At 39.3% G+C, this 13,162-nt stretch overlaps 1 protein-coding gene across 1 annotated transcript; it reads right to left on the minus strand.

The window, feature by feature from the left end:
* Positions 1-1,536: 1,536 nt before the first annotated feature.
* LOC146454913 (bone morphogenetic protein 10-like) lies at positions 1,537-6,270 on the minus strand. Its single transcript, XM_085094932.1, has 3 exons — positions 6,088-6,270; positions 4,925-5,211; positions 1,537-2,686 (listed from the first exon to the last, which is right to left on the minus strand). The coding sequence occupies exons 1-3, from the start codon at positions 6,203-6,205 to the stop codon at positions 2,084-2,086; spliced, it is 1,008 nt and encodes a 335-aa protein (XP_084951058.1). The 5' UTR covers positions 6,206-6,270; the 3' UTR covers positions 1,537-2,083.
* Between the last annotated feature and the right edge of the window lie 6,892 nt (positions 6,271-13,162).

Consider the following 13,162-nt stretch of genomic DNA (forward strand, 5'->3'; position numbering starts at 1 on the left):
GGGGGGGGGGGTGTTTATTTCCCTATATAAGCTACATAGGTATGTGAGGCGCCAAAGGTATGGGTTTGAAGCGGTTGTGTCTAAAATAGGGTATCGATTTGAAACAGCTTGGTCTGAAAGAATGAAAATGGGTCTGTATTTTAAATTACATACTTTGGTCTGGAATAGGATCATGGTTTGGAAAACCGAGCCACACGCCCCCGACCAAAAATTCCGAGTCCACTGCAACCCCCCCCCCACCCCCCTCCTTTCTCCCGGAATGGCAGAGAAATACTAGATTAATTAGTTGTGGACGAAAGTTTCTTTCTTTCCACGTACGACCTGGCAAAGTGTCCATTTTAATTTAATAACCTATCTTAAGTAAAACGGTTTAATTATACACAGCGTGCTAGGTATATTGCTCAGGAAAAATAAACAAACAGGACAGAAAACAAACAACAACAAAAAGCGAAGTAAATAAGATGAACATCTACACTTTATTCTTGTATGTTTGGCTTGACTTTCTTTGTTATTGTACGTGTCACAGAATCTTAAAAAGTAACAATTTTAGCGTATTCGATAAGAATACGAAAAAAGACTAAATCCAAGAAGTATCTAACTTGCAAAGTTGAATTACCTTAAAAAATTCCCTTGCAGTCACACTTTCCCTTCACATCACCCCAAAAGAAACTCATTTAGTTTGTTGGCTTGTTTACTTCCAAACCTTCGAACACATTTCTTTTCCCTAATCACTTTTTTTTACATGTGAACTCAACAAAACGTTTTGTCATGAAAGTGACCTCGCTATCCTAAGAACAAACTCCGTAGACCAACTTCTTATCACTACTATTGAAGCTAGTTGATACTTTTAACACAAAACTCACGATTAAGGCCCTAATTGGGACTTGGATGGACCACAACAGTTCATCACGTACGTATTGTACGAAGTCTGTTAGTAAGTCTGGCACTAACTACCAAGCAACATAACGCCCAAAGAAAAACAACAACTTACAACAAAACAACAACAAAAAACATTTATGCCAATCTTTTTTCACAACTGTGAACAACTTAACGATATAGCAGAAACATAATGACGTTTCCATAACGACATATGAAGAAAAACCGTAGTGATGCTTTCTTTGTGTCGTTATGTCCATTTTTTTATGACGCTTGAATGAAGCTGACTTCAACAAAGTGAAAAGGTGAATCCAAACATATTTGGACTGCGAATGAAAGACCCTCGCAATTATTTACGCTACTTAAGCTTAAGCAGTTTCAAACAGAAAACTTGAAAAAAAAAAATCAAGTTTAAACGGGATTCGAAAGACATATCCCGTTCACGCCTAAATGTTTTACGGGCTTTCTTTTTGCAACTACTTCAGTTGCGTAAATAACTGCGAGGATCTTTCTTGAGGAACACAACATTAAATTTCCCAGAACAGTGAAAGTATGAGGTGAGAGTCAACATGGCAGCGTATTAGTAAGCTTCCACTTGTTGAGAAATTGTCCGTTGTTTTTTTACTCAGGATAATTTGTAATTTCTATTGCAACCTATCTCATGTCGTTTGTGATTGGATAGGTGCGTATAAAGTGGACTTCACGATGGAAAAAGAAGATGTGCCTCTTTCTTATGTCTTCCTGTTACGTAGGTTCGCTCTTATCAAGATTAACAGAGGTTGTTGAACAATTAAGGCAAAACTGGACCGTTCACTACTGAGATCAAAATTTGATTGAGCTTTCAGTCTAAATCAGTAGATAATAGCCACAAATCCATTCACTAAAAAGGAATTCAATTTACCTAACTGCTGTTGATTAAGCTGTGGAAGGTGCTTTGGAGCTATGGGTGAAATCCTTAGTGTCCGTTTAAATGGAACTTTTCGGCAACAAAGTCCTTTAGACAATACGACGATAAAAAAAAAATATTTCAAGCCCTTTAGTTGGTATTTTTAAAATCGCTGTATGAGTTTCTGTTTAAATTTAGCCTTTCTTGGGCATAGGAGGGTGAACTGTTTAACTCTACCCCCTTTGGGAAAACCTCTGTAAAAGTGGGGTTTTATTAGCTGACAGACATTTAACACAACGCCAGCAGTCAACTACTGTAACATTAACGACAGCCACACTCTTTGGCTGAAAATTCCAGCCACTCTTTTTGTATAAGCTGCCCAGTTTCTGGGTCAGAAAGAATAACCGTTAGGGAATCCAGCTTAGTAGGAACGCACAGTGGCTTCTTGGGTGGATACGAATTGGCGCTATTCCTTTTCCACCACAATGCCCAGATGACGGCATGGATGGTGGGTGTCAAGTGATTTTGGATTGGGAAATGGCAGTAACCATCACAGTAGTTAAGAAGACCAATGTTTGGCAGGATCACATTACTATAAAAGTCTCTCATTTTGATGGCAAATGACACCTGGTAACATATCAGGGTTGGATTCCGTGGAGACCTGCCATCACCTTTTCCAGGATGCTTTCGATTCTGCGTAATGTCGCTGCTGTTCCTGGCCTCAGTAGTATTCACTGGATTGGGATAAAATGCGTGTGGATTGACTGTCACCAACTTCCATATATCATCTTTGCTTTGTGGGTTCTTGGATTGTGTGTACAGTACCAGGAAAGGTCCATGTTCATAACCGTGTTTGAAGCACCTCCAAAAATTTAACATGGAAGCTGTATCGTTGATGTTCTTATGGATATTTTCCACCTTCAACTAGGGATATAAGAACGTATCCTTAATCAGGTATTCCTCCAACATGAAATTGTAAGCCTTACCCTCAAAAGGTAATCCAATAAATTCTTGGACTTTAGATTCCACGTAATGATTGGAATTCCGAATTAACAAGAGTTTTAAGTTGCTGGATAGTGAATCCATTAACAGGTATTCAAGGGAGTTATAGTGGACCACCTTTCCTGCCAATTCTAATTTTTACAACCCCAAAATGACCGTGTAAAAGGCGTACGGTTTCGTAAAAACAGTCAGATCAGCGTACGAGCAAACTTTTTTCACGGGAAAGGGGGTTGTGTTGAACCTAATTTACCGAAATGAAACCTGTTGGCCGCTGGTGCACAGGGACGGAGCTTTCATGTCTTTGTAGCTTTTATTCATATGAAACTTTCATATGAATACAGTAGAGCTTTTTAGATGGAGCTTTTTTAATGAGTATTTCTAGGCCCCTTGCCTGTTTCTATATATAAATTGTCATATCGCAATAGCTGTTGTAAACGTTATAGGGATAGATAGACCTGCATGGGCCTCACGGGATCGTAAAATACTAAGCACCCCGTATAAAATTTTTCAAGGTCTAATGTCACAAAGTCCTTTTTCTCTCACTGCTGGTCAAACAGCAACTGGTATGAAAGTTGAACCTTAACTTCCCGCCTTGCTTGCGCTCCGCGATACCCCAAGCGCAGGTGTGTGGACTGTATCTAGTTTTTCTTACAAAAAATTTCCTGAGCTCGACTTATTGGCAACTCTATAACCTGACATCCACTAATTGTGTTCGACGTTAAAAGATCGCACTCATTATTTCGTTTGGAGTCTAGATTGTATGGGACAATCAATCGATCAACGGATGAATGAATAGATTTTGGAATGTGTATCTGGCCCCGCAAATGACATCAGCACCAACTTGGCAAAAGAGAGAGAGGGACCCTTGGATCGAGATCATCGGACGCACTCCCTAATCTTTGATTATTACTAGTCTGCGACCTATGCGTGAAATTATTTCGGTTATTATTTTTTTACTTAGAGTATACAAACTGAATTATGTCTTCATGGTTGTTATAGATGGTTTGTACAGTCTTTAAGTTGGTCAAAAATTATCAACAGACCTGGGCTTGGTTGTTCGAAAACCGATTAACGCTAATCCATGATTAGAAGTTAATCAAGCTAAAGGTAAAGAGAAGTCTAAGTCAATATTGAAGGACAAAAATCTTTTGGAAGAATCTTCATTGATTAGGTATTAAACACGAATCAAAGTTCACGTTAATCCAGGATTAGCTTAACCTGGCTTTGAACAACTGGGCCCTGATGCTAGTGGCCCTTTTTCAATATTTTTTTCTAAATTTTTGTTTGGCAAGTCAACTCTTTTTTCTCTGTGGACATTGCTTTCCTGAAGTTTTTGTTGTTGTTGTTGTTAAGTTTCTGTCAACAGCGTATCTGATATTTACTTTTATCAGATCGTAGGGTGCAGGCTAAACTCAGTACCACTTTTGGGTGGATTGAAAATAATTGATAAGTTCTACGTGCTCTTTTATCAGTAAACAAGTGTGGCTTCGATCCTTTTTTCTTCTTTACAAAGCGTACGGTTGGTTTTTTACTCTTTATTGGTATGGCATTTGGGTAGCGGATTTTCATCATAATAATTATGTGTAATTGTTATGATAAAAATTCGCTGCCCAAAATACCATACCAGTTTTCTCCTAAAAATAAAAATTAAAAAATTATGATTTCTTAATAATTCTCCATAATAATGTGTGTGGGTGGGGGTGGGGGAGGGGGGTTGCCGGGGTGGGAGGGTGCAGCCCAGACCCCCTCCCACCCCAGCCCTAAACATTTATGGAAACTGGTATCAAAGCTATCAACACTCTAACACAAACGTGTTTGACTTCGGTAGCTTTGAATTGCAGATTCTGACCTTCATGTGCACTGTTCACTCAAAGAATTTGCAAACTTTCCCTTAAATTTCCAATGCCCAAAAATCATCTCAATTATTTTACTGCTTCAAGGAAACTATAGTAAGTCATGGCACTCTGAAGCCGTTAGATGCTGTTAAGAAAACGTACCATACTTCTTCACAGCCTCTCAACTCAAAGCTCAAGTAAAAGAGCTAATTAAAATAGCTTTGATGACTGCCTAGACCCTTCCAGAAACACTAAACATTCAGTCTGTTTCTTCCTTCTTTTGCTTGTTTATTTAAAATTTTGTAATCCCATTAAGTTAAATTACCTTAAAAGTGTAAACCCTTTCTGACAAAAGACTCCAAGCTCTCAGCGCAGGTGTCACATTTAGTCCAAACTCCACATTGGCTCTCCGCGGCAAAGCGCGGGAATCTATCCACATCTTGTCGTTTGGCGCTGAAACAGGCTGATCAGCATATACGCTGACATGAAATTTGCGGCTCACTCGCGAACGTTTAGACGTCAAAATCAATTCTGCTTCCACCGCAATGTCATCTTGCAAAATTTGTCCGACACGAAACTGCATATCCACCGTGGAGTATTTTCTGCTGGTGCCTGCGAAAGATAATAAAATAGGTGACAACAATTATTTTCCGATCTCCTATGGATGCATCACAGAATATTTTTGTGAGATTGAAATGTTTCATTTTTTCATAGGCAACATAGCCTTCCAAAATATTCCCAATTTAAGTCCTTCCCACATGTTTTGTGGAAAGAAATTGTAAATGTTTTGCCTTTTTTAGAAGCAAATCTTGCTTCCATGAAAGATGCTGTCGTAGATATGTTAAAGACGTGTTGGAGAACACCGACATTCATTTAAAATGGCAACGCTCCGCTTTTCCGGTTTCAGGGCCCTATAAACATGCACTCGCCTAGGATTAAGTATGCACAAGTTTGTGTTTCCTAAATGTTTAATACCTATTCGCGACTTTCTTGTATAAATTTTCAGAAATTTTTACTTTTTATCGTTACATCTGTCTTATCTGGCGTGTAAACATGGCGCATTAGAAAATTAAAGAAAGGTTTGCATCCGTGTTCGTCCGAGAAAATCCGTGCTTGCAGTAACGTTGACGAAGAACATATTTTAAACACAAATGACTGAAGAAACACATTGGCTGGAAAACAGAATAGCAATGTTGACACATTTCCAACCGTGTAAAACGAGGAGCGAATTATGACCATTGATTTAATTTAATCCAAACGACAATTTTAGAGCATGCTAACTTTATTTACATGTAATACTCTCGGTTGAGGAAACACAGATTAAACACAGTACATTTTCATCCCACTTTGGAAATAAAACTTTTCAGGAGTGAATTTCCTATTTATAAACACCAATTGAAAAAGTCACAGCTAACAAGATAATGGCGATGGTTCTTAACGGCAATGGAACAACAACCTTATTTACTAAACGTGCGAAAGGAAACCTACCGTTCATTTCTGGTTGAAAACCACGAATTGAAGTAGCGAGAATCTTCTGGTTTCGTACTGAAACCGTAAAACTTCCATTTCTATTGCCTCGAGCTCGATTGTAGTAAATTTGTTTCATGTAAGAGTGAAGCGGAAACCTCCCAATCTTCTTGGAATGTTGTGAGACACTCCCTGCTCTATTCTTTGATCCGTGGTCGCGGTATGTTGTGTTTGTTACTGTAACAGTCGCAGAGACCACAGAACAGAAGAAAATCAACTTAAACTTCATGCTTTCGGATTATTCCTTGCACTCACATCTGTCAAACAAAAAGATGTGGAAGTTGCGAAATTTTGGGCGGGCGGGAACTGTCAAAGTCAATTTCTGAAACAATGGAAACAAACATTCAAAAGTAAACAACCAAACAAAGCCGTCATTCTTAATATTTTTGGAACTTGTTCAGAAAATTGTACCTTTTCATAAAATTGTGTTGCAGATATTACTTGAATAATGAATCTCCTAATGATTTCGAAAAAAAACCCTAATTGAAAACGGCGCGTGACAGACAAGCGATTTTTCTAAATATAGAGCTATTTCTTAACTCAAAAGATTTCATTAAAGTTTTAATTTCTCTGACCATATGTTTCTGTTTCGATGGGTTACAAGAGCTGTAAATAAATATATTTTTAAACACGCATATACTTTTCAGATAGAAGTTTTGATATCAAAGGTGAAACGATTGTTTCTGAGAAAAACGTATGCGCTTTTGTCCGGCCCTCTAAAACGCCCGTGACTAAAGCTGTTTACACAAAGGTCCACCGCAGAAAAAGGCAAATTTTACCTTTTTCGCTGTTGCAGTGTTACTCCTTGAATATGTCCACCGACGAGACATTCCTCATCTTTTGCTAGGTAGGAAAGTAAAAGGAATCGATCGTGAACTTTAAGTGTATTTTCTTCTTTTTCTCAGTTATGAATAAGACCAAAGCAAAGTATCCTCCTCAAGGGGTGGGGGAGGGGGGAGTTGGGGGTAGAGAATCCCATATGAAAAGTGACGGCGGTGATCGTCTGAAATTTTGAAAGGAGCCCTTAAAAAAAGGTACCAGAAATGTTTTATAGGGGTGGTCTCAACATTTTTTTTTACCCTATAAGAAGTACCAAATCAATTGACTGACATTAACTTCCTCTCATGTTTTCACTTCAATACCCCCAAAAAGGTACCACCACGCCTTTGACAAAAGTAATTTTAGATTTAAGCACCTTAAGAGGTATCAAACCACGAATTTTAATCGCTAAAAGGTGGGATGATCTCCCCGCGACCATGGATCAAAGAATAGAACAGGGAGTGTGTGCAGTGCACTGATGCCGGGCCGGAAAATACTGACTGTCACTTACTTTGTTATCTTTCGCAGGCACCACAACGAAATACTCCACGGTTGATATGCAGTTTCGTTTCGGACAAATTTTGAAAGATGACATTCTGGTGGAAGCAGAATTGATTTTGACGTCTAAATGTTCGGGAGATATCCGCATATTTAATGCCGGCGTTTATGTCGATTAGCCTGTTTTGGTGCCAAAATGTGGATAGATACCCGCGCTTTTACCGCCTAGGGCCAGCGAGGAGTTTGGACTAAATGTGACACGGCGCTCAGAGCTTGGGATGTTTTGTCAGAAAAAGACTTACACGTTAAAGGAAAATTAATATAATGGAATTACATAATTTTAAATAAACAAGGAATAGAAGGAAGAAACAGAGCAAACGTTTAGTATACCTTTATAGCGTCTAAACACAAAATGAAACGCTGGCCACATCCTGTATAAGATACCGTATTTATTCAATTAACCACCCACCTTCGAATAAGCGCCCACCCTGAAAGCCCCAAAACTTAGTAATCGCCCGCCCCACTCCCTCCCAACAACAACATCAACAACAACAAAAAACATTTCTGTACTAGCCAAGCGTGAAGTATGAGGCACGTCAGTTGTGTACATGTTCTAAAATTGGTTTAAGCTACGGTAGTCAATGAACTTATAAATTAATTGTTTATGGCTTGTTCATTTTAGCTTTTGTACTTTGTTTTCTCTTGTTGAAACGAAATAAACTTGTTATCCCTTGTTTCGCTATTCTCTTGTTGAAAATGTTTTAAAAACAATAAGCGCTCGCCCACGTTGGCCCCAAATTAAATAAGCGCACAGGGCGGTTAATCGAATAAATACGGTATTAATTTACAGGGACAGACAAAATATGGATAATGATAATCTAGATTTGTGTTCACGGAGTCAAAATAAAATGGAACTATTCAACTTGAGGTTTTAAAGTTTGAAAAACCAGGCTTGGGTGGACCAAACGACGGGTGGGTTAGGTTTTGGTCGGAGACGTAATCATCCGATATGAGGCATTATTGAACAATCTATAAGGAGCTCTTGAGAAGACCATTGTACGTGGCACAGTATTGAAATTTCCTTGTTTATAACTTGTAAAAAGTGAAAACCTCAATCGTGGTAAATGCATGTTTACCTTAATGAGTGTGATCAAAAAAGAGCAGTGAAGACTATTGCAATACTTTATTTTGTGAGTTTTTAATTGTAGCATATTTTGGGAATGATGAAATGTTTGAAACATGAAATGTCGTTGTTTACAACTGGACAGCAAATAGAGAAAACGGCGGTATGAGTGGGAAGGGATAAATCCATTGTTTTATCACCTCATTGTACGTTGCCTGGGATGGTAAGGTTACAAATATAGTCAGCTATCGCCTTGTAGACACCTCACTGTTACGGACACCCCGATAATACGGACAGCAGCTAAATCCCCGACAAAAAATAAATTACAGACGTTTGACTGAAATATTATACATCTTGCAAAATCTCGCGTGTGCTGGAGTTTTCTCTTGTTTGTGTTGAGAACGCGCGCGCGCTTAGAAATGAAGACGTCCAAGGCGATTAAAGAATTTGCACGGAAACTCTCTTGCCTGGAGAAGGTGTCTAGGTCTAGCCCGCTTCTCTCTCATGTGACGGAGCCTTCCTTTGTGGTTTCTCACTCGAATTTAAGAATGGACACTTAAGCCTGGTTCTCATATGCAGCCGACATACCTGGGATAAGCTGCGTTGTAGTCGCCGGTTGACGTGATTTTTCGACCCAGGTGCATCGCAGTGGTGGTGCAGATGTACCTGGGACGTGCCCCCGGTGAATTTAAAAAAGCGCGCTTAAACGGTATCATTTGGCGCTCTTTTCAACATTCCTTCAATAAACATGGATAGAACCCTGGTAATTCGTTGCCAGTCTAGTTTTCGCTAGTTTTGTTGCTTGTAAGGAGATACCTACGAAGAAAGCGTGAAGAAAAGCGGAAGCGGAAGTTTTAGGTTCGCCCTATGCTTCGAGAAAGGACAGTATCATACTTTGTTTGCTGCGTTGAGGCTACACGACATGTTTCTTCAGGTGAACAGAATGGTTAATGTGTCTTCTCGAGTTTATCTTCTTGTTTGGTAGATGATTTTTATCTTGGACATAATGAATTGTGGGCTATATTTGCCTCTGGTACATCGCCGGTTCCGTTCACATAAAACGGTTTTTTCGCCGGGGTTCAGGAAGAACTGCCGACCTGCCTGCGAAGTTGAACTCGAGTCAACTTCGCAGGCTTGCCGGCGGCAAAGGCCTGCGATGGTTGTTGTTGCCGACAGCTTATGTTCTCATATGTCGGAACAGTACCCCAGGCAGTACCGATGGCTGTGTCGCAGGTAGTTCGGCGGCATATGAGAACCAGGCTTTATGGTTGGGTGCCGATCCAGCCGTCTCAACCAAAACGAGCAATTTTCTGGACCGGTTTCGACTTTAATGTCTTCTTCAGTGGATTTTTACAGATTCAGCTTGTGCGGTCGCTTACGCGCCGTTTGGTTTAGACGGCTGGATCGGCACCGAAATGATAAGCGGAAAGCGACGTGAATATTTGTCACTCTTTTAACAGAGAATTATCGAGAACGGACCAACTCTATACTATATTAAACGCTCAATGCTACGATCAAAAGCATGTGCTTACTTTTGTGAATTGAATTAGATAATATGATACTTAAGCTCAGTTCTGTTATCATCGTTTATTTTTGTCGCTGCCTGTTGTTTTATTTTCCTGCTGCCCTTTTTTTTCGAACAATGAACAGTGAATTGGCCTAACTTGCTTCTTTTCAAAAAATGTTTAAGATCCTTGATGTTACAAAGGGTTTGAGGAGGATGACATAAATTAAAGCTTACTATATTAACTAGTAGCCAGTTGACTTTTCATCTTTTCATCATTTTACAGTGTAAACAAAAATTTGCGGCTGAAGCTCAACATTTTACCCTAAAGGTTACTCTCTATTACTTCTGTACTTTCCCAAGCACTTTGTTGTTGGGAACTTGGAAAAACTGGCCAACTTTTGAAAGTTGTTATCCCTTTCTATCCGAGTCATTCGCAGTAAAACATAATTAATATTAGTTTCTGTGCACTAGTAGGGTTATTGTTAACAAAACTGAACCATTATTTTATCGATCCCACTGATTCAAATATGTTTTTTGGCCATTCAAAGTAGCACTTAAATATGTGACACAACGTACAAAGCGCGGAACTAAAACCAAGCATTGCCAATAATCATTTTCATCATTATCGTGTCTATTCCCGCCATTGCATTCAACAAAAACATAGTAACATGAAAATAGAAATTTGCAGTGGCTTACTGAAAGCTCAACATGCGAATACAAATTAGCAATAAAGGTTATTACTATTATTATTATTATTATTATTATTATTATTATTATTATTATTATTATTATTATTATTATTATTATTATTATTATATAAGATATATAATATCTGACTTAGGGACGCCAAAAGGGTTTCTACTTGATTCAGAGGACCCGCCTAAGAAGGTGGGCTGTAGAAAGAAGAGTTATTTTCTGGAGTTCATGAATGTTGATGTTCCCAGGGATTTTGTTGGTGTAGTTTTCCATGTCCTTTTGATGGTGCCACGGGTTCCCAAAACCACCAGGACTGTTGTTGTTTTGAGCCCCCACATTCGCTCAACTTCGACTGCTTATTATTAATGTTGTTGTTGTTGTTGTTGTTGGTATTATTATTATTATTGTTATTATTATTATTATTATTATTATTATTATTATTATTATTAATTACTATTACTACTACTACAGTTTTTTGTTTTTTTCAAATGAGTTCAATAACCACACAAACAGTTCAAAAACCACACATCAGTCCAGTGACAGTAGACCTCAATTGTAAGAATAACTATAGGTGAAGTGTTTTTTATTTCATTTGGACATGTAGGAAGAGAGGAAGGGGAAAGGGGGGGGGGGGGGGGGGAGAGAAGGGGTTTGGGGTCAATGAAAAATCAAAAGTTCAAGAACCACACCATCAGTTCAATAAACACACACCAGTTCAGTGACAGTAGACTTCAGTTGTAAGAACAACTATAGAAGGAGTGTTTTTTTATTTCTTGCCACAAGTAGGAGGAGAGGGGAGAGGGCCTTACGGGGGCAAGGTCCATATTTAGGGCAGGCAGAAAGTCGGAATAAACTCCTACTTGTGGCAAGAAATAAAAAAACACTCCTTCTATAGTTGTTCTTACAACTGAAGTCTACTGTCACTGAACTGGTGTGTGTTTATTGAACTGATGGTGTGGTTATTGAACTTTTGATTTTTCATTGACCCCAAACCCCTTCTCTCCCCCCCCCCCCCCCCTTTCCCCTTCCTCTCTTCCTACATGTCCAAATGAAATAAAAAACACTTCACCTATAGTTATTCTTACAATTGAGGTCTACTGTCACTGAACTGATGTGTGGTTTTTGAACTGTTTGTGTGGTTATTGAACTCATTTGAAAAAAACAAAAAACTTGGGCCAGCTGTGGTGCCGCAGTTTGAAACGTGTGGTAGAGAGATTCACCCTGAATTTTTTCAAAATTTTCTCCCTCGCCGTAACGCTTACATATTTCGTTCGTGTTTTTCGTTGTTTGGCGTTTCTTGAACTCTCTACCGGGTCTGTTCACTGTGCCCCTGACGAGAATGACAGACCTTCTGAGCAGGCGGAGCTTTGTTTTGCTTTTGTCAATCTATGCTGTTTCTTGATTCTCTTTTTGGTGAGCTCACTAAAATACGTGCGTAAGATTTTCAATATTTGCTTGGCATTAAGGTAGTTGGAACTAAAGCTACGTCGCTTCTCACTCGTTCCGAAAAGTTAAGCGCTTTTAAGTTTGCATTAGAATATCAGAAAATCAATCCTTATAAACGCTTATGACTGGAGGCAGGGGAACTGTCCACTCGGTCGTTCAGAAAAAATTTTTCATCTACTTTCGCTGGTTCGTTCGCTCGTTTTCGTCGGTGTGCGTTCGATGGACCGTTTGGTCGTTAAGTCGGTCATTCGGCTATCCGTTCGCTGGCTCGGTTCTTCGTTCGCTGGGGTTTCCGCTGGTTCGTTCGTTTGCGCTTCGGGTTTGTTCAGTTTTTGCTCCATTGGTCTGATGCACAAGCAAGACAGAAGAGCAGGAAGAGCAGCCAAGTACAAGAAGTAGCTACATAATTAGGCAGCTGATGCTAAACATGATTACAATGACAAGCAATGGATAAATGGACAATGGATTTTTAAATACGTCCGTGGAAGCCTGTTACCATTATATGTGAATATATAGATTCTATTTCGTTTATTCCGACTTTCTGCCTGCCCTAAATATGGACCTTGCCCCCGTAAGGCCCTCTCCCCTCTCCTCCTACTTGTGGCAAGAAATAAAAAAACACTCCTTCTATAGTTGTTCTTACAACTGAAGTCTACTGTCACTGAACTGGTGTGTGTTTATTGAACTGATGGTGTGGTTATTGAACTTTTGATTTTTCATTGACCCCAAACCCCTTCTCTCCCCCCCCCCCCCCCCTTTCCCCTTCCTCTCTTCCTACATGTCCAAATGAAATAAAAAACACTTCACCTATAGTTATTCTTACAATTGAGGTCTACTGTCACTGAACTGATGTGTGGTTTTTGAACTGTTTGTGTGGTTATTGAACTCATTTGAAAAAAACAAAAAAGTGATTGCTGCTTAGCTGGTTGTCCTGGTTCTTCCTCCTG

Source organism: Pavona decussata, unplaced genomic scaffold, assembly GCF_977016875.1.
Source record: "Pavona decussata unplaced genomic scaffold, jaPavDecu1.1 SCAFFOLD_297, whole genome shotgun sequence".
Lineage (NCBI taxonomy): Eukaryota > Metazoa > Cnidaria > Anthozoa > Scleractinia > Agariciidae > Pavona > Pavona decussata.

What these genes read in the sequence shown, in the direction of transcription:
- LOC146454913 (XM_085094932.1), bottom strand. Translation starts at nt 6,205, where the DNA reads ATGAAACAAATTTACTACAATCGAGCTCGAGGCAATAGAAATGGAAGT. An exon ending in TTTTCAACCAGAAATGAACG is followed by an intron (nt 5,212 to 6,087) that starts GTAGGTTTCCTT and finishes TATCTTTCGCAG; the next exon opens with GCACCAGCAGAAAATACTCC. An exon ending in AAAGGGTTTACACTTTTAAG is followed by an intron (nt 2,687 to 4,924) that starts GTAATTTAACTT and finishes TTATATCCCTAG; the next exon opens with TTGAAGGTGGAAAATATCCA.